Here is a 21,425-nt window from a genome sequence, read left to right as displayed (position 1 = left end):
TTAAAATCAGGAACAACGAGAACCGCAGTCAGCAAACCAACATTGGGAAAACCCCGATGGATGTCAGAAACATTGTCCTCAACTCTCGTCCACTACTAATAGCAATTCCTTGGCTAAAACATGTTCATATTAAACCAGAGGCGGCTATAAAGTAAGTCTTTCGGCCTGTCTTATCTGTGCTGGCTCTCAGGAAGAGTAACTAAACCAATTCCACACACCCGCCTTTCCTCCACACCAATTTCTATTTACATTGTCTCTCCTCGTTCACCCTGTCAAGATAAAGGACCACAACCCGCCCCACTCCCCGTATTAAACTGGACTTGTGTCTGGCTCACCCAAAGGGTGCCCGAAAGTGGGAAGCAGCTGAAAATTTGGGTGCGTTGGGATTCAGACCCACTCCTCCAGAGACTGGAACCTGAATCCAGCTCTCCAGTTTGTGGAGAAAATGGAGTTAGATTGTATATATCAGCTCAGAAATAATGATGACGTGCCTGATCAGACTAAAGTTCTTTTGTAATTCGATATGAAATCATTGCATAAATAAATAATGATTGTATCGAAAACTGTATGAGGAATCCTAGTCCAACTCTTCATGTCATTGGGTCAGGGAAACTTTGTTAACTAAGGCAAACTGTGCATGGATTCTGCAGAAACTCCTTCTTCAAGCGAGAAATGGACAATGATTGAAAGGGGGAAAATTCAGGTTTAAGGAAAGGGAGAAGGAATTTGAGACGAATTGGTTAGCTCTTTAAAAATAGCTGGCACAGATACGATGGGGTGAAGGGCTTTTTGTTAAAGTAAAAACAGAAAATGCTGGAAAAACTCAACAGGTCTGGCAACATCTGTGGAGAGAGAAGCAGAGTTAATGTTTCGAGTCGGCCTGACTCTGAAGAAGAGACATACGGACTTGAAACGTTAACTCAGCTTCTCTCTCCACAGATGTTGCCAAACCTGATGAGTTTTTCCCAGCATTTTCTGTTTTTACTTCAGATTTCCAGCATCTACAATGTTTTGCTTCCATCTTAGGTCCTCTTACTGAGCTGTGCCATTTGATGATGACATTGTTGATCAGTCTGTCTCCAGCATTCCTAATGAGAACAGCCGAATTCCATTTCTTCCAAACAAAGACCCAAAGTGCTGCTGCATGACGTCACAGTTTAACATTCTAGACAGCTCCACTGGGATCTTTACAGCGCAGGGTTCGTGCAGGGCAGTGGGGGTCACGGTCATTTCACATGTGGCAGAGCAGCGGTTTGAAGCGGGGCAAGAGCATTATCCAAACTTGTTCATTTCAGTGTGCGTGAATGTTCAATAATTTACATTTGTTGTTTAAAATGAACACAAGGGTTCGAATCCTGCCGCCTAAGGATTTATCATTTTAAATAGGAGAAAACCCAACCAAACACATCCGTAATTTCTTATTCATTTGTCAGCATTCAGGAGATGGCGTAGTGCCATTGTCACTGGGCTAAAAATCCAGAGATAAAAGCAAAATACTGTAAATGCGGGAAATCTGAAATAAAAACAGAAAATGCTGGAAAAATTCAGTATGTCTGGCAGCATCTCTGGAGAAAGAAACAGAATTAATGTTTCTATTGCGTCTGACTCTTCTTCAGAGTTCTTTGAGCAGCACACAGGACCGCATGGCCTCTTTCTTTGCTATAACTTTCTATAATCTTATGTTTCCCAAAACCACGGTTACTTCTTTCACAGTCATTCTGCCATTTTATAATCCTTCTTGCGAGTGGATTCAAGGGTTAACAATGTGCACAAGAATGGAAGGAGCCTGCGACTGTGGATAATCGGCACTCTGCACATTCCTGTAATCAGTATTTGGGAGAATCAGGAAGATGAGATCCCAGATTATCTTTACTATGTCATTTGCAAACTCATTCTTTCTAAAATCCTTGGGTCCCACGTTCCCTGACCCTGCTTTCTAGGGGAAGCTTGGGTTCATGAACTGACTGTGTCTGCATCGAGCAGCTAATTGACCTGGGAGCTGGACGGGCAGAGGGAGCTGGAGGCGAGGCAGGGACAGAAGCAGAAACAGATGTGACATGAAAGTGTTTAGAATGTGATGTGTCAGTTACTTTCAGTGATGAATGTCTGCCGTGTGTTCCCTTGTCAGTTTCACAGGAGCCGCAGTGATGAGGTTGGTGGGTTTTGGAAATTGACAGTTGCACATGAGCAGCTTGTGGGACTATTTCACTTCACTGTCCATTTCATGTTCCAGCTCACAGCAACTGTTGTTGTCATTGACTGAAGAATTCGTTCCATCTAAAATGGAAACATGTTTGAAAGCAGCGTCGATAAACCAAACTGACAGAAGGGTCACAGCTCCCTTGCTGGTCTCGTGGTCAGGATTCGGCGCTTTCACTGCTGCGGCCTGGGTTCGATTCCCGGTCAGGGAATTTTGATTTTGTTAAGATGGGTATGAAGCACTTTTTGATTGAAAACATTTCGCAGCTCCACCAGAATCTTTGGGGTGACAGTTGAAGTTTTGCCTCCGAGCTGGAAATATCACACTTGGAACAGGTCGGGAACAAAGATAAAGGTGGAGTGAACGAATGAATGAAAGGAGGACAAGAGAAGGGCTGGGTGCAAAGCACTGACCACAGAGATGGTGGCGCGAGGCAAAATAAGGGTGGGGGAAGGACAAATTTTGGTCCCTACTGTTTGCACTGACAAAGCTATCACCCCTGATGGGTCAATCACAACTGCTCTTTAAACGCAGCACATCAGCTCATCAAGGCCGAACGGCTTCTTTCTATGCTGTAACTTTCTGTAATTTTATGTTTCCCAACAGCACGGGTGCTTCATTCACAGTCATTCTGCCATTTTATAACCTGCTCTAGCGAGATGTACTTTCTAACTTTCCATTCGGCTCTTTTGAAACCAAAATACGGAGAAAATTCAGCGAGTTTTCTTCTCATTTCTAGCACGAGATTTGTCACGAGACTAATTGAGCGACACATTAATGGTGCCAATCCATCACTGGAGCTCACCGCGTCCAAACAGCACTGTTATCATCAGCCTGTTATGTACCCTCATGCAGTACATCTGCTGAACAATATAAGCTTATCACAGCTCTGCTTTCTTCACATTGACATCCAGTGTGAAAATATGAACAATTTCAAAGCTGAACAACGTACACAAGACTGGAAGGAGAGTGTAGCGGTGGATAATCGGCACTGGGTGCTTTCCTGTAATCAGTACCTGGGGGAATCAGGAAGATCCTGGTGTCTTTTTGCCCTGTTATCTGTAAACTGATCACGTTGTGTTTTATGTTCACACGAACTGACTGAGTTTGGTAAAGTAGCTCCTGGAAGAGCAGAGAGAGCTGGAGATGAGGCAGAAAGAGATGTGACGTGAAAGTGCTTTGAAAGTTTTGTGCATCAAATGCTTTCAGTGGTGAATATCCGTCATGTGCAAATTTCACAAGAACCGCAGTGATGAGGTTGGTGAATTATTTGTTTGAAAGAAGCTGCGCCCACCGTGGGGTGAACCCAAGGCCCTGGCATTACGCGCCTTCGCTCTACCGACTGAGCTAGACACAAAGTTAAAACCGGGAATAATGAGAAGCGGGAAACCCCAATGGATTTTGACTCCATCGCCTTAGCCACTCAGCCACGAGGACTGGCTCTCTGCACAGGATAGTGTCGTTGGTATAAAATCATAGGCGGCTACAGCAGTGGAGGAGGACATTCGGCCCATTGTGTAAATTCTGGCTCATGGAAGAGGAATTTAGCTAATTCAAAAACCCCACCTTTTCTCCACAGCTATTTATATTTTTATTGTCTCTCCTCGTTCTTTCTGTTAAAGTGAAACACCGCACACACCTGCTTTAACTGTGAGCTGGCATTTTTTCGACCAATAGGGAAATTTCAGCAGCATTGGGGTAAGAAACCACGCCTCAACAAAGAGTGAGACCTTAAATCAGCATCTACGACCGCTCAGCTGCGATACCGAGCTCAGGATGCTACAGCCCATTGCATTGTTTGGTATTTCTACTCAAAGAGAACAGAATCAAAGCAGCAGCGACATGTCACAAGGCCCCACAAGCCTCGTCCGTCACACCATAAGATCAAGGCGGATCCCCAGTCCTAAGACCCGATCCCGAGAACCCTTCATTCCCTTAAGAGTACAAAGTTCAGGAGAATTTTAGGAATTTTTTTATCTTCCATTGATCGGAGAGCTCTGTGGACACCTGGTTGAAATCAGCAATAATGAGAAGCACAATCGATAAGATTGGAACTTTCCTGGGGAAACCCCAGTGGATTTTAAAAGCATCGTTTTCACCACTCGGACACGATGATTGACCAAGGATGCAATGCTTTCCACTCAATCATCAATGCATCATTCACAGCTTCCGCTTCTCAGCTGCACCTCCTTCCAAACATTGTGATGCATTTTCCTCAGGATTTGTTTCTGGATTTAATATTTACCTGCTTTTTTTACCTCATTATGAAATCAGATTCAATGTCCAACACAAATTCAATTGCAAACCTGACGGACAAACAATGGAAAACAACTCACTCGGTAACACAAATCCCATGGTGCTCATTTTCAGATTTTCAATAAAATGTAGGAATTTTACATTGAAAACATTCAGAAAGTTTGTGTGACTGTTATTTGTGACTCACTAACTCGGGTATTATGTAAATGCTGCTCGGAGGTTTAGAATCTACCTGCATTTTCCTGAGCCTGTGCTCGGTTAATTGGGAGGTTTGGCCCGGGTTGGAGTATCTTGTGTCCCAGGGATGGGCAGTAACCCGCTGATTGAAGCTACAGTCGCCGCTTTCTGCTGGCAGAGGGTGATTGGAGAGTGCGGGGCCGGAATATTGCTGCTTTTCTGCTTTACCCTGTCTCACTCACTGTGGAGCTGAGAAAGAGAGAATAATTGATGGGCTTGTTTGAATCCAATAACTTCATAAATTTCCAATGTGTTAGATGTCGGTACATGGTAGGGCTAATTGTTGTCTCATTACATTTGAAATGAATATTCGTAAAAAGCCGTTTGCCTGTGAACTCACTTGGATAACAGTGGAACTGGCAACATTTCAGAAATGTTTCTTTACAGCACAAGTACCTAATGACAGCCTGGAACTGTGTGACGATGAATGCTGATGGGGGGAAAACAGTGTAAGCTTCGTCCCTGAGTGGTCTCGAACCACCAACCTTTCAGTTAACAGCCAAACGTGCTGACCAATTGCACCACAGAGACTGGTGCGGATTTAATCTAGGGTGTTAGCGAGTTAAAGCTTCAGATTTCTGCTACCGGAATGACAATTGTTCTCTATCAGTTTACCTTTTCCAAGGTAAAGTTTGGGACATTCATTATGGCTACATGGAAACAGTCTGATCCCACCCACTGCAGGCACATCCATGTCACCGGGAACCAGCTCTCCTTCGAGCCTTTGCGTGTCTTGCCTGTTCCCAAGTATTCTGATTGTCTTGAAGCCAATATTAGGTTTGAATTCCTGATGTGCAGAATCCTTTCAATGTCTCAGATCAGTTAATTTCACTGATAACATCAGATTCAATGTTCCAGCGTCTTAAAGAAGGGAAAGGTGCCTTGACTGTCTCTGGTCAGTCGGACAGTTCACACTTCATTCGTCTTGGATTCCATTCCTCAAAGGGGATTTTCTTTTTCTTCTTGAGTTCCCCGAACACATGTGGCAGCATCTTTGGATCGAGAGGCATAATATAGTGCCGTTCTGATGAAAACCATGTTTCTCTCTCCACAGACAATACCAGGTCTGCTGAGAATTCCAGTGTTTTCTGTTTTTATTTCAGATAGCCAGCATTGGCATTATTTTGCTTTTCTTTACCTGATTAGTGAAACATATGAGGTTCTGAGGGTACTTGACAGGGCGGATGTGGAGTGGATGTTACCCCTTGTGGAAGAATGTAGAACTAGAGATCGCTGTTTAAAAGTAAAGGGTCACCCATTTAAAACGGAGATGAGGCGAATTTCTTTTTCCTCAGATGGTCGTGAGTCTTTGGAACTCTCTTCCTGAAAGGGTTGTGGAAGCGGAGTCTTTGAATATTTTTAAGGCAGAGATGGATATATTCTTGGTAAGCAAGGGGGTGATAGGTTATCGGGGATAGGTGGGGTACAGGTGGGATGATGAGTGAACCCCTTCTCACACTCAGAGCAATTGAACGGTCGCTCCGAGTGTGAACACGTTGATGGTGCCTCAGTTCCCTGAATGTTTATAGCGCTTCCCGCAGTCTGGACATTTAAAAGGTCTCTCTTTAGTGTGAGAATCCTAGTGGGACATCATTTCCCCAGAATCTTAATAGCACTTCCCACACTGGATGCAGGTGAACAGTCTCTCCCCAGTGTGAACTCGCTGGTGTCTCAGCAGGAGAGATGACTGAGTGAATCCCTTCCCACACTCAGAGCAGGTGAACGGCTTCGCCCCAGTGTGACTGTGTCGATGAATTTCCAGCTGGGATGGGTAATTGAATCCTTTCCCCCACTCCCGATAGTTCAACAGTTTCTCCCCAGAGTGACTGCACATGTGTCTCGACAGGCCAGATGATGGGCTGAAGCCGGTCAAAGCTGATTTATTTGACGTTTAGCCAGAATATTAAGGCCTATAACTGTTCTGGAGTTTATTAACATCAGCAGAATCAGATCCCAATGCACACGGTTCAGTCCTGGATGTGATTAACAGCAAAATCCAATCACTGTCGTTACTCATGAACTTGCTGGTATGTCAGCAGGGTGGAGGAATCATTGAATCTTACCCCACACTGAGGGCAGGTGAACGGCCTCTCCCCAGTGTGAGTGCGCTGGTGTGCAGTGAGTTGAGATGACCACCTAAAGCCAGTCCCACACTGAGAGCAACTGAATGGCCTCTCATCAGTGTGAACACGCTGATGGGACATCAGATCCCAGGAGCTTTTATAGCACTTCCCACAGTCTGGGCATTTAAAAGGTCTCTCCCCAGTGTGAACTCGCTGGTGTTTCAGGAGTTTGGATGAATGAGTGAATCCCTTCCCACACTCGGAGCAGGTGAACGGTCTCTCCCCAGTGTGACTGCGCCGATGAGTTTCCAGCTCAGACGGGGTTCTGAATCCCTTCCCACACTCCTCACATTTCCATGGACTCTCCCCAGTGTGACTGTGCTTGTGTCTCGACAGGCCAGATGATCGGCTGAAGCCTCGTCCACACACAGAACACGTGTACGGTTTCTCCCCACTGTGAACGGTGCTTTTTCCCTCCATGTTCAAAATCCAATGATATTCAGGTTTTGATAAATTGGGCGACTCTGTCAGATCCTGATGTGATGTTTGGTTTCAGTTTCCTGAATGAAAATCCTCCCCTTCTAATGCCCTGTGAAATTGACTTAAAACAGAAAAAAGGGAGTGAGAGAGAACCCACAAAAACACAAAGGCAGGTTGTGAAATTGAGCTGAATGAATCTGGGAATTTGTGGGGCCGGCACGAGGAAAAAGTGACCATGAAAACTGCTGGATTGTCATAAAAACCCAACTGGTTCATTCATGTCCTTCAGGGAAGGGAACCTGCCACCCAGTCTGGGCCTACACAAGACTCTGGCCTCTATAAGAACATAAGAAATAGGAACAAGAGAAGTCCTAACACCCCGTCGAGCCTGCTCCACCATTCAATATGATCGTGGCTGATCTTGGGCTTCAACTCCACTTTCCCACCCACTCCCCATATCCCTCGACTCCCTGAGAGACCAAAAATCTCTCCATCTCAGCCAGAAATATATTCAATGATGGAGCATCCACAACCCGCTGGGCTGGAGAATTCTTTGTGACAAAGAGAGAGACAGAAAAAGAGAGAGGGGAGTGGGAGAGACAGAGAGAGATGGTTAGTGAACAAAGCACAAGATGCAGTGAACAAAATCCAAGCACATGGGATTGGGGTAATATACTACTATGGATTGAGAATTGGTGAGCAGACAGGAAACAGAGAGTCGGAATAAACGGCTCATTCTCAGGATGACAGGCTGTTACTTGTGGGTTACCCCAAGGATCAATGCTTGGCCCACAGCTGTTCACAAACTATAGAAATGATTTGAAGGCACCCATTTAAGAAGCACCCATATTTTCACATTCTCATCCTTGTTTTCCTCCATGGTTGTGATCATTCCTATCTCTGTAACCTCCTCCAGCCTCACAATCCCCCCCGAGATATCTGCGCTCCTCGAATTCCGACTTCCTGAGAATTCCTGATTATAATCACTCCATCACTGATTGTCACTCCATCAGTTTCCAAGGCCTAAGCTCTGGAATTCCCTCCCTAAACCTCTCCACCTCTCTACCTCATAGCATCCTTTAGGATGCTCCTTCAAACCAACCTCTTTGACCAAACTATTGGTCACCTGCCTGAATATCTCCTTATGTGGCTCAGTGTCAAACCTTGTTTTGTAACATTTCTGTGAAATGCCTTGGAAAACTGAATAACAATAAATGTGCAATATAAACACAAATTGTTGTTGTCGATTTGGACATATATCACTGTTCCTTCATCATCACTGGGTGAATAACCTGTAACTCCTTACCTAACAAAATTGTGGGAGCACCTTCACCACTCGGACTGCAGCGGTTCAAGAAGGTCAAACATCATCTTCTCCACAAGCAACTGGGGGTCACAATAGGCTCTGGTATCTGTGGACAGTGAAACAGAGTTAACATTTCAGGGTTCACAGAATGAATTACAGGGGATAAAAATGGTGCAGAATTTGATGCTCAATGTAAGTTCAGAAGTGGAAGAGAAATGGATGATAGCGCAGGAAAAACAATTCCTGACTGTGAAAGATACTGTGGGAAGATAAAGCTGGTAAGATAGCAGCGCATGGTCTGAGGATGGGCAGCAGTGGAAACCTCATTTAGACACAGTGGGCAGAAGTTACAGTAAAACCCTAAACATACATCCTAAACAAACACTACACGCAGTATTAGAGACAGAGGATGTCAGGCAATGGTAGAGAGGTGATCAGGGAGGGCAGAGGTGAAACAGAGCAATGGATGGACATGGATTCAGGTCCACAGTAAGGGAGTCACACCAGCCCCAGAGCCATGGAACCTCTCACAGGTACAGAGCATAGAACTAAAAGCTAAACTAAAAGCTGTAGCTGAAAGGTGAAAATACTCAGCTCTGAAACAATTTAACAGTTTTCAATTTAAAATCTCCTGCTGGAGCCTGCAGCTGGAAAGCTATCAGAAGCACTGGAGTCAGAGAAAAATCTCCCAGTTGAGGAAATACCCGGGGAGCGGGGTGATGTCACAGTGTAATTGTCGATGTGTGATGATGTCACAGTGTAATTGTCGATGTGTGATGATGTCATAAACACAGAACATCTGGGTTTGTACAAACCAGTGATCAGTACACATTATGAAGGATGTGAAGGTCCTGAAGTTTAGATGAGGTAGTTAAAGAAAAACTATTTCCATTAACTGATCGTAAAATGGTTATGGGAGACAGTTTAAAGAGCTTGGGAAGATCTACTAGAGGGATATAAGGAAGAAACGTTACACAGTGAGCGGTAATGACCTGAAACTCAATGCTTACACTCAGAGACCGATAATATCCAGGTCCTGATGAATCGAGTGATTCTTGCAAATTCTAGTGTGATGTTTGGTTTGAATTTCCCACCTGCAAAATCTCATCTTCTAGTATCCTGTAATTGGAGATTACAAAATCCATCATTGTCAGTGCAGGATAGAAATTGAGAAGAGACAAACATTTCTCTTGGTTTGAGTTTGCTGCGTGTAAATCCTCCCCTTCTAACCCCCTGTAAAAGAATTTCCAAAATCCATCCCTGTCAGTCCAGGTTAGAAATGCCCAACATTCTCTCCTCCTGCTACCTGGACCAGGAAGACCGCGCATGCGCCCTGCTGCACATTGCCCCCTAAAAAGATGGCGGCCGTTACCCCGGGCCTGGCGAAGGGAGAAATCCAGACTTTTTCGGCCCGTTCTCTACAAACACAAGACCGGTACCTTGTTGTTTGTGGTCTGCGGCCTGCACTGTGTCTTTATGAAGCCTCCGTGCCCACTCCGCTGGCTCCATTCCTCCTCACACACCCACTAACTCTGTTAGTTTGCTCCGCTCGACATTCTCTCATCCGTTCTGAGCAGCTTCAGTCACAGACCAGCACTGCGCATGCTCGTGAAAGAGACAATAGTGCGCATGCTCCAATCACACACCGTAATGCGCATGTGTGGGGAGCTGCTGTAATGAGGATAGAGCACATTCAGTACCGCAGTGAATGCTGGGTGAACGCTCCGCCATTGAAGGCTAACATTGCAGAATGAAACTGAAGTCCAGTAATTAGAATACGATGGGTGCCATCGAGACAAGGTATAAAGTCTTCGAATGAATTGATACAGCAAGTAAAATGCTCTGGACTCCACATAATTCTCCCCTGGGTGTTATGAACAGCTGAACAAATACCCTGCAGTTAGATCTGAACTCGATGCAGTCTTAGCAGATGGATTATTTTTCACCAGACATGGAACATTTAAACCCTGCCAACAGGAATGCTCTGTCAGAGGATTTAATCCTTTGAATTTTAAAGTTGGTGTGTTTACTGCTTTGCAAACTGAATAAATCGCTTCACACATATGAAGTATCTGGATGGTCTCGTACTGGTGTGACTGTGTTGATGAGTCAGTAATTGGGACAATGGAATGAACCATTTTCATTTTCAGCTTAGGCACGTGAGTTTACTTACACATTTTCAGCTGAAACATCGATCTCAAGTCTTATGGCTTCCACATTCTTTGTGGAATAATTAGTTAAAGAAAATCAAAATGCTGCAGATGCTGGCTTTCTGAAATAGGAAAAACAGAAAATGCTGGAATTCTCAGCAGGTCTGGTCGCGCCTCTGGAGAGAAAAGCATAGTTTTTATTTCAGGTCTGTAACATTTCATCAGAACTGCACTCCATCAGTGCACAGGTCTGGCAGGTCAGGAATTGAAACCTAAAATGGGCTTCGGGACAATATCAGACAAGACACCAAAAGGCTCGAAGTGAGAATCTGTTGTATGACAGGTGGTTCCTGGTGACATGGATGTGTCTGCAGTGGGTGAGATCAGACTGGTTCCATGTTTCCATAATCAATGTCCCACCTGCTCTTTTTGAAGAGTGAAATTGATAGAAAACAACTGTCATTCCGGTATTGACAATCTGAAGCTTTAACTCGCTGAGTCAGTTTAAGATAGCTTGCAGATTTTGATTGTGTGAACCTCTATTGTATGATTGATAGGAATTTGGAAGGTAGCCGAAAGGTTGGTGCTTTAAGACCATCAGGGACGAAGCCTTTGCTGTTTTCTCCCATCATCATTCATTGTCACACAGTTCCAGGATAACAACTGGCATTTTGGCTGCAAGAAAATATTCGCCAAACATTGCCTACTCTACTTTTATGCAATGGATTCCCAAACTGACAGTGTTTTTTTCATGAATATTCATTTCAGATATAATGAGAAAACAATCAAACCTACCATGTACCTACGTGTAACCCATTTGAAATCTATGAAGTTAATGGATTCAAACAAACCCATCAATAATTCCCTCGTCCTCAGCTCCACAGTGAGTGAGGCAGGGAAAAGAAGAAAAGCAGGAATATTCCTGCCCCGCACTCTCCAATCACCCGCTGCCAGCAGAAAGCGGCGACTGCAGCTTCACTCAGCGGGTTACTGCCCATCCCTGGGACACAAGATACTCCAACGCGGGCCAAACCTCCCAATACACCGAGCACAGGCTCAGGAAAACTCAGGTGGATTATATTCCAATCACTAAACCTCCGAGCAGCATTTACATAATACCCGAGTGAGTGAGTCACAAATAAAAGTCACACCAACTTTGTATATCTTTTCAATAAAAATGCTTTCATTTTATTGAAAAGCGGACCGTTGTGAATCTGAAAGTGAGCACCATGGGATGAGTGTTACCGTGTCACTTGTTTTCCATTGTTTGTCCATCATGTTAGCAATTCAAATTGTGTTGGATATTGAAGCGAACTCCATTTCAAAATGAGGGCACAAAGCAGGTAAATATTAAATCCAGAAACAAATCCTGAGGAAAATGGACCCCAGTGTTTGGAAGGAGGTGCAGCTGAGAAGCGGAAGATGTGAATAATGTTATTGATTATTGAGTGGAAATCAGTGGTCAATTATCATGGCCGAGTGGTTAAATAGATGGTTTCAAATTCTATTGGGGTTTACCCAGGTAGAATCAAATCTTACCAACTGATCATTATGCTGATTTCAACCAGGTGTCTGCAGAACTAACTATCGGGTCAATGGGAGGAAAAGCATTTAAAAATCGTCTTTAGCTCTGAAGAGGGGTCAAACGGACTCGAAACGTTGAATCTGTTTCTCTCTCCAACAGATGCTGCCAGACCTGTTGTGTTTTCCAGCATTTTCTGTTTTTATTTCATATTTCCAGCATCCACAGCATTTTTCTTTTGTCCACAATTTCTCGTGATTTTTGGACTCTAAGGGAATGAAGGGCCACCGGGATCGGGTGGGAAATTGGTGTTGGGACTGGGGATCCGCCATGATCTTATTAAGTGACGGGGGAGGCTTGTGGGGCCTTATGAAGTATTGTTGCAGCTTTGCTTCTGTTCTATTTCAGTATCAATACCAGACAAGGCGATGGGGAGTAACAGCCTGAGCTTGATAGTGTGGCTGAGCAGTCTAAGGTGCTAGATTGTACTTTACTTTCGGTGGAGGCGTCGGTTTGAGGCTTACAGTTACCAAACTTGCACTTTCGGAACTCTCATTGGTCGAAGAAGTGCCAGCCTAAAGTTGGAGCAGGTGTGTGCGGTGTTTTATTTTAACAGGAAGAGCGAGGAGAGACAATAAAAATATACATGGCTGTGCAGAAAAGGCGGGTTGGCAAAGTCGCTGAATTCCTCTTCCATCGGCCGGCACGGAGACCAGAGGCCGCATGTCCTCCTCCTCTGCTGTCCCCATCTATGCTTGTATACTATAGGGCCAGTCGTAATCGCAGAGTGGTTAAAGCCATCGAGTCCAAATACATTGGTCTTTCCCGTTTTTTTTAACTATGCCTGGTTTTAACTGTGTCTACAGCATTAATTATTGGTTAAATGGAATAAAATCCATGCAAACACTCGGGCATTTTCCTATTTCTGGTCATTCACGAAACTTACAGTTGGAACTGGAACATAAAGTTATTGGTCATGCTTGCTGTCTGGGTGTTTGTCTCTCCTTAGAAACAATCCCGTGCCCTCCGTCACTCTTGGTGTAAATGTCTGTGTGTGTTCCTCTGTGTGTGTCAAAGTGGTCCAGTTCCCGAGGGGGTGAACATATGTTTACCATCACAATCTTTATTCACAATAGTTGTGCAGCTTCAGATTAAAATGTTACAGACAAAAATGTCGGGATGAAAGATGCAAGAGGAGTTTGCAATGTTTGGAAGGAGGTGCAGCTGAGAAGAGGAAGATGTGAATGTTATTGGTGATTGAGAGGAAAGCATTGCAACCTTGGGGCTTTTGTAGGTCGATTACCTTCTACACTTTGAAATTCAGAACAAGCTGAGGCTCCAGGTGAAAAGCAACAGTTGTTTACATATATGTTGTGATATTAATTACTGTTCCCGGATACCCTGCTAGCTCATCGGCAGAGTATGTGACTCTTAATCTCAAAGTTGCGGGTTCAAACCCCACTTTTGCTTTTAACGCCAACCCAATCCCTGCAGCAGCTGTGAAACTTACATGGCAGACATTAACCACTGAAAGCAGCCGATGCTCATAAAATTCACGTCACTGTCATGTTGCATCTCTTTCTGCTTCTGCCCCTCCAGCTCCCTCTGCCCATCCAGCTCCCAGGTCAATTAGCTGCTTGATGCAGACCCAGTCAGTTGATGGGAATGGAAGACACAATACCATAGATTTGCAGACCATAGAGTAAAAAGACACCAGGATCTCATCTTCCTGATTCTCCCAGACACTGATCACAGGAATGTGCACAGTGCCGATTATGCACAGTCACACTCTCCTTCCAGTCTTGCCTACGTTGTTCAGCTTTGAAATTGCTCATATTTTCACACTGAATTTCAATGTGAAGAAAGCAGAGCTGTCGTTGGCTGAAGAATTGGTTTGTCTTGAGTCTAAACATGCAGTTTTGAGGTAAAAGAGATCTGAAATATTTTTTAAATGGTGAAAGCAGTGTAGATAAGCCACACCGGAAGAAGACTTGACAGCTTTTCTGGAGGTCCAGTGGTTAGGATTCGGTGTTTTTAGCGCCTCAGGTGGTGTTGGATTCTTGGTCAGGGAATGAAGATTTATTGATCTTGTGAAATGGTTATAAACGAGTGTTGCGAATTTATTTATTGAAAACATTTAACATTTGCACCGGAGTCAGTGGAAGGGGAGTTGGAGTTTTGCCTCAGAGCACAAAATGTCACATTGGGAACAGGTCAAGAACAAACACAGTAGCGGAATGAAGAAATCAAAGAAGGAGAGAGAGGGGCTGGTTGTAGAGCACTGACAATAGAGATGGTGGTGCCAGGCAAAATATGGGTGGGAGAAGGATATATTTTGCTGATTCCTGTTTGCACTGGCACAAATATTACTCCTGATCGACCAAACAATCAGAACTGCTCTTTGAAAGCAGTACACAAGGCTGAATGGCCTCTTCCGATGTTGCAACTTTCTGTAGTTTTATGTTTTCCAACACCACGACTGCTTCTTTCACAATAATTCTGCCATTTTATAGTCCACTCCAGCGAGATGTAATTTCTTACCTTGGAATCGGCTCCTTTGAAACCTAAATACGGAGCAAATTCAGTGAGTTTCCTTGTCATTTCCAGCCCGAGATTTGTCACGAGACTAATTGAGCGACACATTAATGGTGCCAATCCTTCACTGGAGCTCACCACGTCCAAAGAGCACTGTTATCATCAGCCTGTCATATGCCTTCCTACAGTACACCTGCCGATCAATAACAGCTTATCACAACTCTGCTTTCTTCACATTGAAATCCAGTGTGAAAATATGAACAATTTCAAAGCTGAACAACGTACACAAGACTGGAAGGAAAGTGTTACTGTGGATAATCGGCACTGTGCACATTCCTGTAATCAGTATCTGGGAGAATCAGGAAGATGAGATCCTGGTGTCTTTTTACTCAATGGTCTGCAAACCGATCGTATTGTGTCTTACATTCCCATAAACTGACTGTGTCTGAATCAAGCAGCTAATTGACCAGGGAGCTGGGCGTGAAGAGGGAGCTGGAGGGGCAGAAGCAGAAATAGATGCAACAAGACAATGATTTGAATTTTTTGTGCATCGGTTGCTTTCAGTGTTTAATGTCTGCCTTGTACGTTTCACAGCTGCTGCAGGGATTGGGTTGGCGTTAAAAGCAGCAAGATTAAAAGCAAAAGTGAAGCTCGAACCTCAGATTAAGGTTGGCATGCTCTGCCGACTGAACTAGCCGGCATATAGAAAAATCCATCCATATACCAACATACATGGAAACAACTGTTGCTTTCCACCAGGAGCCTCAGATTGTTCTGAATTTCAAAGTGGAGAAGGTAATCGACCTACAAAAGCCCCAAGGTTGCAATGCTTTCCTCTCAATCATCAATAACATCATTCACATCTTCCACTTCTTAGCTGCACCTCCTTCCAAACATTGCAAACTCCTCTTGCATCTTTCATCCTGACATTTTTGTCTGTAACATTTTAACGTGAAGCTGCACAACTATTGTGAATAAAGTTTGTGATGGTAAAAATGTGTTCACCCCCTCGGGAACTGAACCACTTTGACACACACAGAGGAGCACACACAGACATATACACCGAGACAGAGGGCAAGGGATTGTTTCTAAGGAGAGACAACCATCCAGACAGCAAGCATGACCAATAACTTTATTTTCCAGTTCCAACTGTAAGTTTCGTGAATGATCAGAAATAGGAAAACGCCCGAGTGTTGTCATGCATTTTATTCCATTTAACCAATAATAAATTCTGTAGACACGCAATTGAAACCAGGCAGAGTAATGAACGGGAAAGAACAATGTATTTGGACTCAATGGCTTTAACCACTCGGCGATGATGACTGGCCCTATGGTATACAAGCATAGATGGGGACAGCAGAGGAGGAGGACATGCGGCCTCTGGTGTCCGTGCCGGCCGTTGGAAGAGGAATTCAGCGACTTTGACAACCCGCCTTTTCTGCACAGCAATGTATATTTTTATTGTCTCTCCTCGCTCTTCCTGTTAAAATAAAACACCGCACACGCCTGCTCCAACTTTAGGCTGGCACTTCTTCGACCAATGGGAGTTCTGAAAGTGCAATTTTTTTAACTATAAGCTTCAAACCGACGCCTCCACCGAAAGTAGAAGTACGATCGAGCACCTAGGCTGCTCGGCCACACTATCAAGCTCAGGCTGTTACTCCCCATCGCCTTGTCTGGCATTGATACTGGAATAGAACAGAAGCAAAGCAGCAACAATACATCATAAGGCCCCACAAGCCTCCCCCGTCACTTTTTAAGATTATGGCGGATCCCCAGCCCCAACAACAATTTCCCACCCGATCCCGATGGCCCTTCATGCCCTTAGAGTTCAACAATCAGGAGAATTTTTGGATAAAAGCAAAATGCTGTGGATGCTGAAAATATGAAATAAAAACAGAAAATGCTGGAAAACTCAGTGGTCTGGCAGCATCTGTTGGAGAGAGAAACAGATTCAAAGTTTCGAGTCCGTATGACCCTTCTTCAGAGCTAAAGATGATTTTTTTGATGTTTTTCCTTCCATTGACCCGATAGATCTGTAGACAACTGGTTGAAATCAGCAATAATGAGAACCACAGTCGGTAAGACTTGACTCTGCCTGGGGAAACCCCAACGGATTTTGAAACCATCCATTTAACCACTCGGCCATGATGATTGACCAAGGGCCCACTGCTTTCCACTCAATAATCAATAACATCATTCACAGCTTCCGCTTCTCAGCTGCACCTCCTTCCAAACATTGGGATCCATTTTTCTCAGGATTTGTTCCTGGATGTAATATTTAGCTGCGTTGTGCCCTTATTTTGAAATGGGATTCGCTTGAATAGCGAACACAAACTGAACTCCAAATCTGACCGACAAACAATGGAAAACATGTCACTCGGTAACACTAATCACATGGTACTTATTTTCAGATTCACAAGAGCCGGATTTTCGTTAAAATGAAAGAATTTTGTAGTGAAAATATTTAGAAAGTTGGTGTGACTTTTATTTGTGACTCACTCACTCGGTGTTCTGTAAATGCTCCTCGTGGACTTAGTAAACAGCATATAATCTACCTGCGTTTTCCTGAGCCTGTGCTCGGTGTATTGGGAGGTTTGGCCTGAGTTGGAGTATCTTGTGTCCCTGGGATGGGCAGCAACCCGCTTATTGAAGCTGCAGTTGCTGCTTTCTGCTGGCAGCGGGTGAGTGGAGAGTGTGGGACCTGAATATTGCTGCTTTTCTTCTTTTCCCTGTCTCACTCCCTGTGGAGCTGAGGACGTGAGAATTATTGATGGGTTTGAATGTAATAACTTCATAGATTTCAATGGGTTAGACGTAGTTACATGGTAGGTTTGATTGTTTTCTCATTAAATTTCAAATGGATATTCATTAAAAAAAACAGTCAGTTTGGGAATCCATTGCTTAAAAGTAGAGTTGGCAATGTTTGGTGAATATTTTCTTGTAGCCAAAGTTCCAATTGTCATCCTGGAACTTTGTGACAATGAATGATGATGGGGAGAAAACAGCAAAGGCCTCGTTCCTGATGGTCTTAAACCACCAACCTTTCGTTTACCTGCCAAATTCCTACCAATCATACAACAGAGACACAAACAAAAAAAAAAATCTGCAAGATATCTTAAACCAAGTCAGCTATTTAAAGCTTCAGATTGTCAACACCGGAATGACATTTGTTCTCTATCAGTTTCACTCTTCGAAAAGAACAGGTGGGACATTGATTGATGGAAACATGGAAAAGGTCTGATCCTACCCACTGCAGACACATCCATGTCACCAGCAACCAGCTGTCACACAACAGATTCTCCTTTCGAGGCTTTCGGTATCTTGTCTGTTATTGTCCAAAAGCCCATTTTAGGTTTTAGTTACTATCTGCCAGATTTGTGCACTGATGTAGTGCAGTCCTGATGATAAGTTACAGACCAGATATAAAAACAGCGTTGTTCTCTCCAGAGACGCTACCAGACCTGCCAAGAATTCCAGAATTTTCTGGTTTATTTTATTTCAGAAAGCCAACATCTGAAGCATTTTGATTTTCTTTAACTAATTAGTACTAAGAATGTGGAACCCATTCCCAGAAGAGTTTAAGATCCATGTTTCAGGTGAAAATGTGTACATAAACTCATGTACACAAGCTGAAAAAGGAAAAGGACTCACTCTATCGTCCCAATTACTGACACAGCAACACAGTCACACCAGTGGGAGACCAACCAGATATTTCACATGTGTAAAGGGATTTATTCAGTTTGCAAAGCAGTAAACACACCAATTTTAAAATTCAAAGGATTTAATCTACAGTCAGAGCATTCCTACTGGCAAGACATGGTTTTAATGTTCCATGTGTGGTGAAAAATACCCCATCTGCTGAGTCTCCATTGAGTTCAGATCTTAGTACAGGGGTTTGTTCTGCTGGTCATTACATCCAGGTGAGACTTTATGGCAGATATAGAGCATTTTAATAGCTGTATCAATTAATTCGACAATTTTATATCCTGGCCCTATGGCATCCATCGTATTCTGATTACTGAACTTGGGTTTCGATTTTACCATTTTACCGTTCAATGGCGGAGTGCACACCCAGCATTCGCTGCGGGACAGAATGTGCCCTATCCTCATTACAGCAGCACACTCGCACTTGCGCATTGCTGTGTGTGTGTGTGTGTGTGTGTGTGGGTGTGTGTGTGCTTGGAGCATGCGCATTGCGGGCTGTTTCAAGAGCATGCGCAGTGCTGGTCTGTGACTGCAGCTGCTCAGAGTGGCTGAGTGAATGTCGAGCGGAGCAAACTAACAGAGTTAGTGGGTGTTTGAGGACGAATGGAGCCAGCCGAGTGGGCAGGGAGGCTTCATAAAGACACAATTCAGGCCGAAGACCCGGAATAACAAGGTTACGGTCTTGTGTTTGGAGAAAACGGGCCGATAAAGTCTGGATTTCTCCCTTCGCCAGGCCCGGGGTAACGGCCGCCATCTTTATAGGGGCAATGTGCAGCAGGGCGCATGCGCGGTCATCCTGGTCCAGGTAGCAGGAGGAGAGAATGCTGTGAATTTCTATCCTGGACTGACAGGGATGGATTTTGGAAACTCCTTTTACAGGGGGTTAGAAGGGGAGAATTTACACACAGCAAACTCAAACCAAGAGAAACGTTTGTCTCTTCTCAATTTCTATCCTGCACTGACAATGACGGATTTTGTAAATTCCATTTAAAGGATACCAGAAGATGAGGTTTTGCAGATTGGAAATTCAAACGAATCATCACATCAGAGTCAGCAAGAATCACTTGATTCATCCCGACCTGGATATTATCGGTCTCTGAGTGTAAGCATTGACTTCCAGGTCATTACTGCTCACTGTGTGAACTTTTTTCCTCATATGCCCCTTGTAGATCTTCACAAAATCTTTAAACTGTCTCCCATAACCCTTTTATGATAAGTTAACGGAAATCGTTTTTCTTTATCTACCTCATATATACCTCAGGACCCTCCCATCCTTCATAATGTGTGGTGATCACTGGTTTGCACAGACCCAAATGTTCTGTGTCCGTGTGTGACATCATCACAAATCGACAATTACACGGTGGCATCATCACACATCAACAATTACACGGTGACATCACCCCGCTCCCTGGGTATTTCCTCAACTGTGAGATTTTTCTCTGACTCCAGTGCTTCTGATATCTCTCCAGCTGCAGGCTCCAGCAGGAGATTTTAAAATTAAAAACTGAAATTGTTTCAGAGGTGAGTATTTTTCACTACTCAGGTACAACTTTTAGTTTAGGTTTTAGTTCTACGCTCTGTATCTGTGAGAGGTTCCATGGCTCTGGAGCTGGTGTGACTCCTTTACTGTGGATCTGAATCCATGTCCATCTATTGCTCTGTTTCACCTCTGCCCTCCCTGATCACCTCTCTGCCATTGTCTAACTCCCTCTGTCCCTAATACTGGATGTATCTTAGCTCTGTTTAGGATTTTACTGCTACTTCTACCAACTGTGTCTCAATGAGGTTTCCTCCGCTGTCCATCCCCTAACCATGTGCTGCTGTCTTACCAGCTTTATCTTCCCACAGTATCTTTCATAGTCAGAAATTGTTTTTCCTGCACTATAGTCCATTTCTCTTCCACTTCTGAACTTATGTTGACCATCAAATTCTGCAGCATGTTTATTCCTTGGAATTCATTCTGCACACCCTGAAACATTAACTCTGTTTCATTCCCCACAGATACCAGAAAATATTGCCAATCCCCAGTTGCCTGTGGGGAAGATGATGTTTGACCTTGAACCGCTGCAGTCCGTGTGGTGAAGGTGCTCCCACAATGCTGTTAGGTAAGGAGTTACAGGTTATTCACCCAGTGATGATGAAGGAACAGTGATATATGTCCAAATCAACAACAACAATTTGTATTTATATGAGACTTTTAATGTAAGACAATGTTCCAAGGCATTTCACAGAAATGTTACAAAGCAAGGTTTGACACTAAGCCACATGAGATATTATGAGGAGATGACCAAGCTTTTGGTCAAAGAAGTGAGTTTTACAGAGTAAATTAAAGGAGGAAAATGAGGTAGAGAATGGGAGAGGTTTAGGGAGTGAATTCCAGAGCTTGGGGCCTTGGAAACTGATAGAATGGGCACAGATGTGGAACAAGAAAAATCAGGAATGCTCAGGAGGCCAAATTAGAGGAGCACAGATACCTCGGAGGGTTGTGACACTGGAGGAGGTTCCAGCAACAGGGAGCAGCCACACAGGAATTGGAAAATAGGGGTGGGAATTTAAAAATTTTGGTGCTTCTTAACTTGGAGTCTTTGCAGGTCCGTGAGTTGTGAGGTGATGGTGAACAAGACTTGGTGCGAGTAAGCACATGGGCAGCAGAGTTTTGGATGAGCTCAAGATTACAGGAAGGTTGAATGTGGGAGACCTGCCAGGAGTGCGTTAGGATAGTTAAGTCTAGAGGTAACAAAGGAATGGATGAGAGTTTCAGCAGCAGATGAGCTGAGACTGGGGTGGAGTCGGGCAATGTTACTGAGGTGGAAATAGGCGGTCGTGGTGATGATGTGGATATGTGGTTGGAAGCTAATCTTGGGGTGAAATACTTCACCATGGTTGTGAACAGTCTGGTTCAGTCTCAGACAGTTGTCAGGAGAGAGATGGAGTCTGTGGATAGGGAGTGGAGTTTGTAGTGGGGACT

At 44.1% G+C, this 21,425-nt stretch overlaps 3 protein-coding genes, 1 non-coding gene and 1 pseudogene across 4 annotated transcripts in view; 2 read left to right on the top strand and 3 right to left on the bottom strand.

The window, feature by feature from the left end:
- LOC144698561 (uncharacterized) overlaps positions 1-21,425 on the bottom strand; it is a 134,149-nt gene that overhangs the window by 9,635 nt on the left and 103,089 nt on the right. The window contains exon 2 of the mRNA XM_078570493.1: positions 6,830-7,357. Coding sequence (XP_078426619.1) covers positions 6,830-7,236 — 407 coding nt within the window. The 5' untranslated portion in view covers positions 7,237-7,357. The remainder of the gene's footprint in view (positions 1-6,829; positions 7,358-21,425) is intronic.
- The window catches only part of LOC144698306 (uncharacterized), a 119,378-nt gene that overhangs the window by 29,684 nt on the left and 68,269 nt on the right, over positions 1-21,425 (top strand). The gene's annotated exons all lie outside the window — the stretch shown is intronic.
- The window catches only part of LOC144698562 (uncharacterized), a 1,040,782-nt gene that overhangs the window by 972,231 nt on the left and 47,126 nt on the right, over positions 1-21,425 (bottom strand). The gene's annotated exons all lie outside the window — the stretch shown is intronic.
- On the bottom strand, positions 5,151-5,224 carry trnan-guu (transfer RNA asparagine (anticodon GUU)). Its single transcript has one exon. It is a non-coding gene; the product is annotated as a tRNA-Asn (tRNA).
- The window catches only part of LOC144698560 (uncharacterized), a 59,792-nt pseudogene continuing 55,746 nt past the window's right edge, over positions 17,380-21,425 (top strand).

This window comes from Cetorhinus maximus, chromosome 23, assembly GCF_964194155.1.
Source record: "Cetorhinus maximus chromosome 23, sCetMax3.hap1.1, whole genome shotgun sequence".
Lineage (NCBI taxonomy): Eukaryota > Metazoa > Chordata > Chondrichthyes > Lamniformes > Cetorhinidae > Cetorhinus > Cetorhinus maximus.
This window is presented reverse-complemented; position numbering and strand designations above follow the sequence as displayed.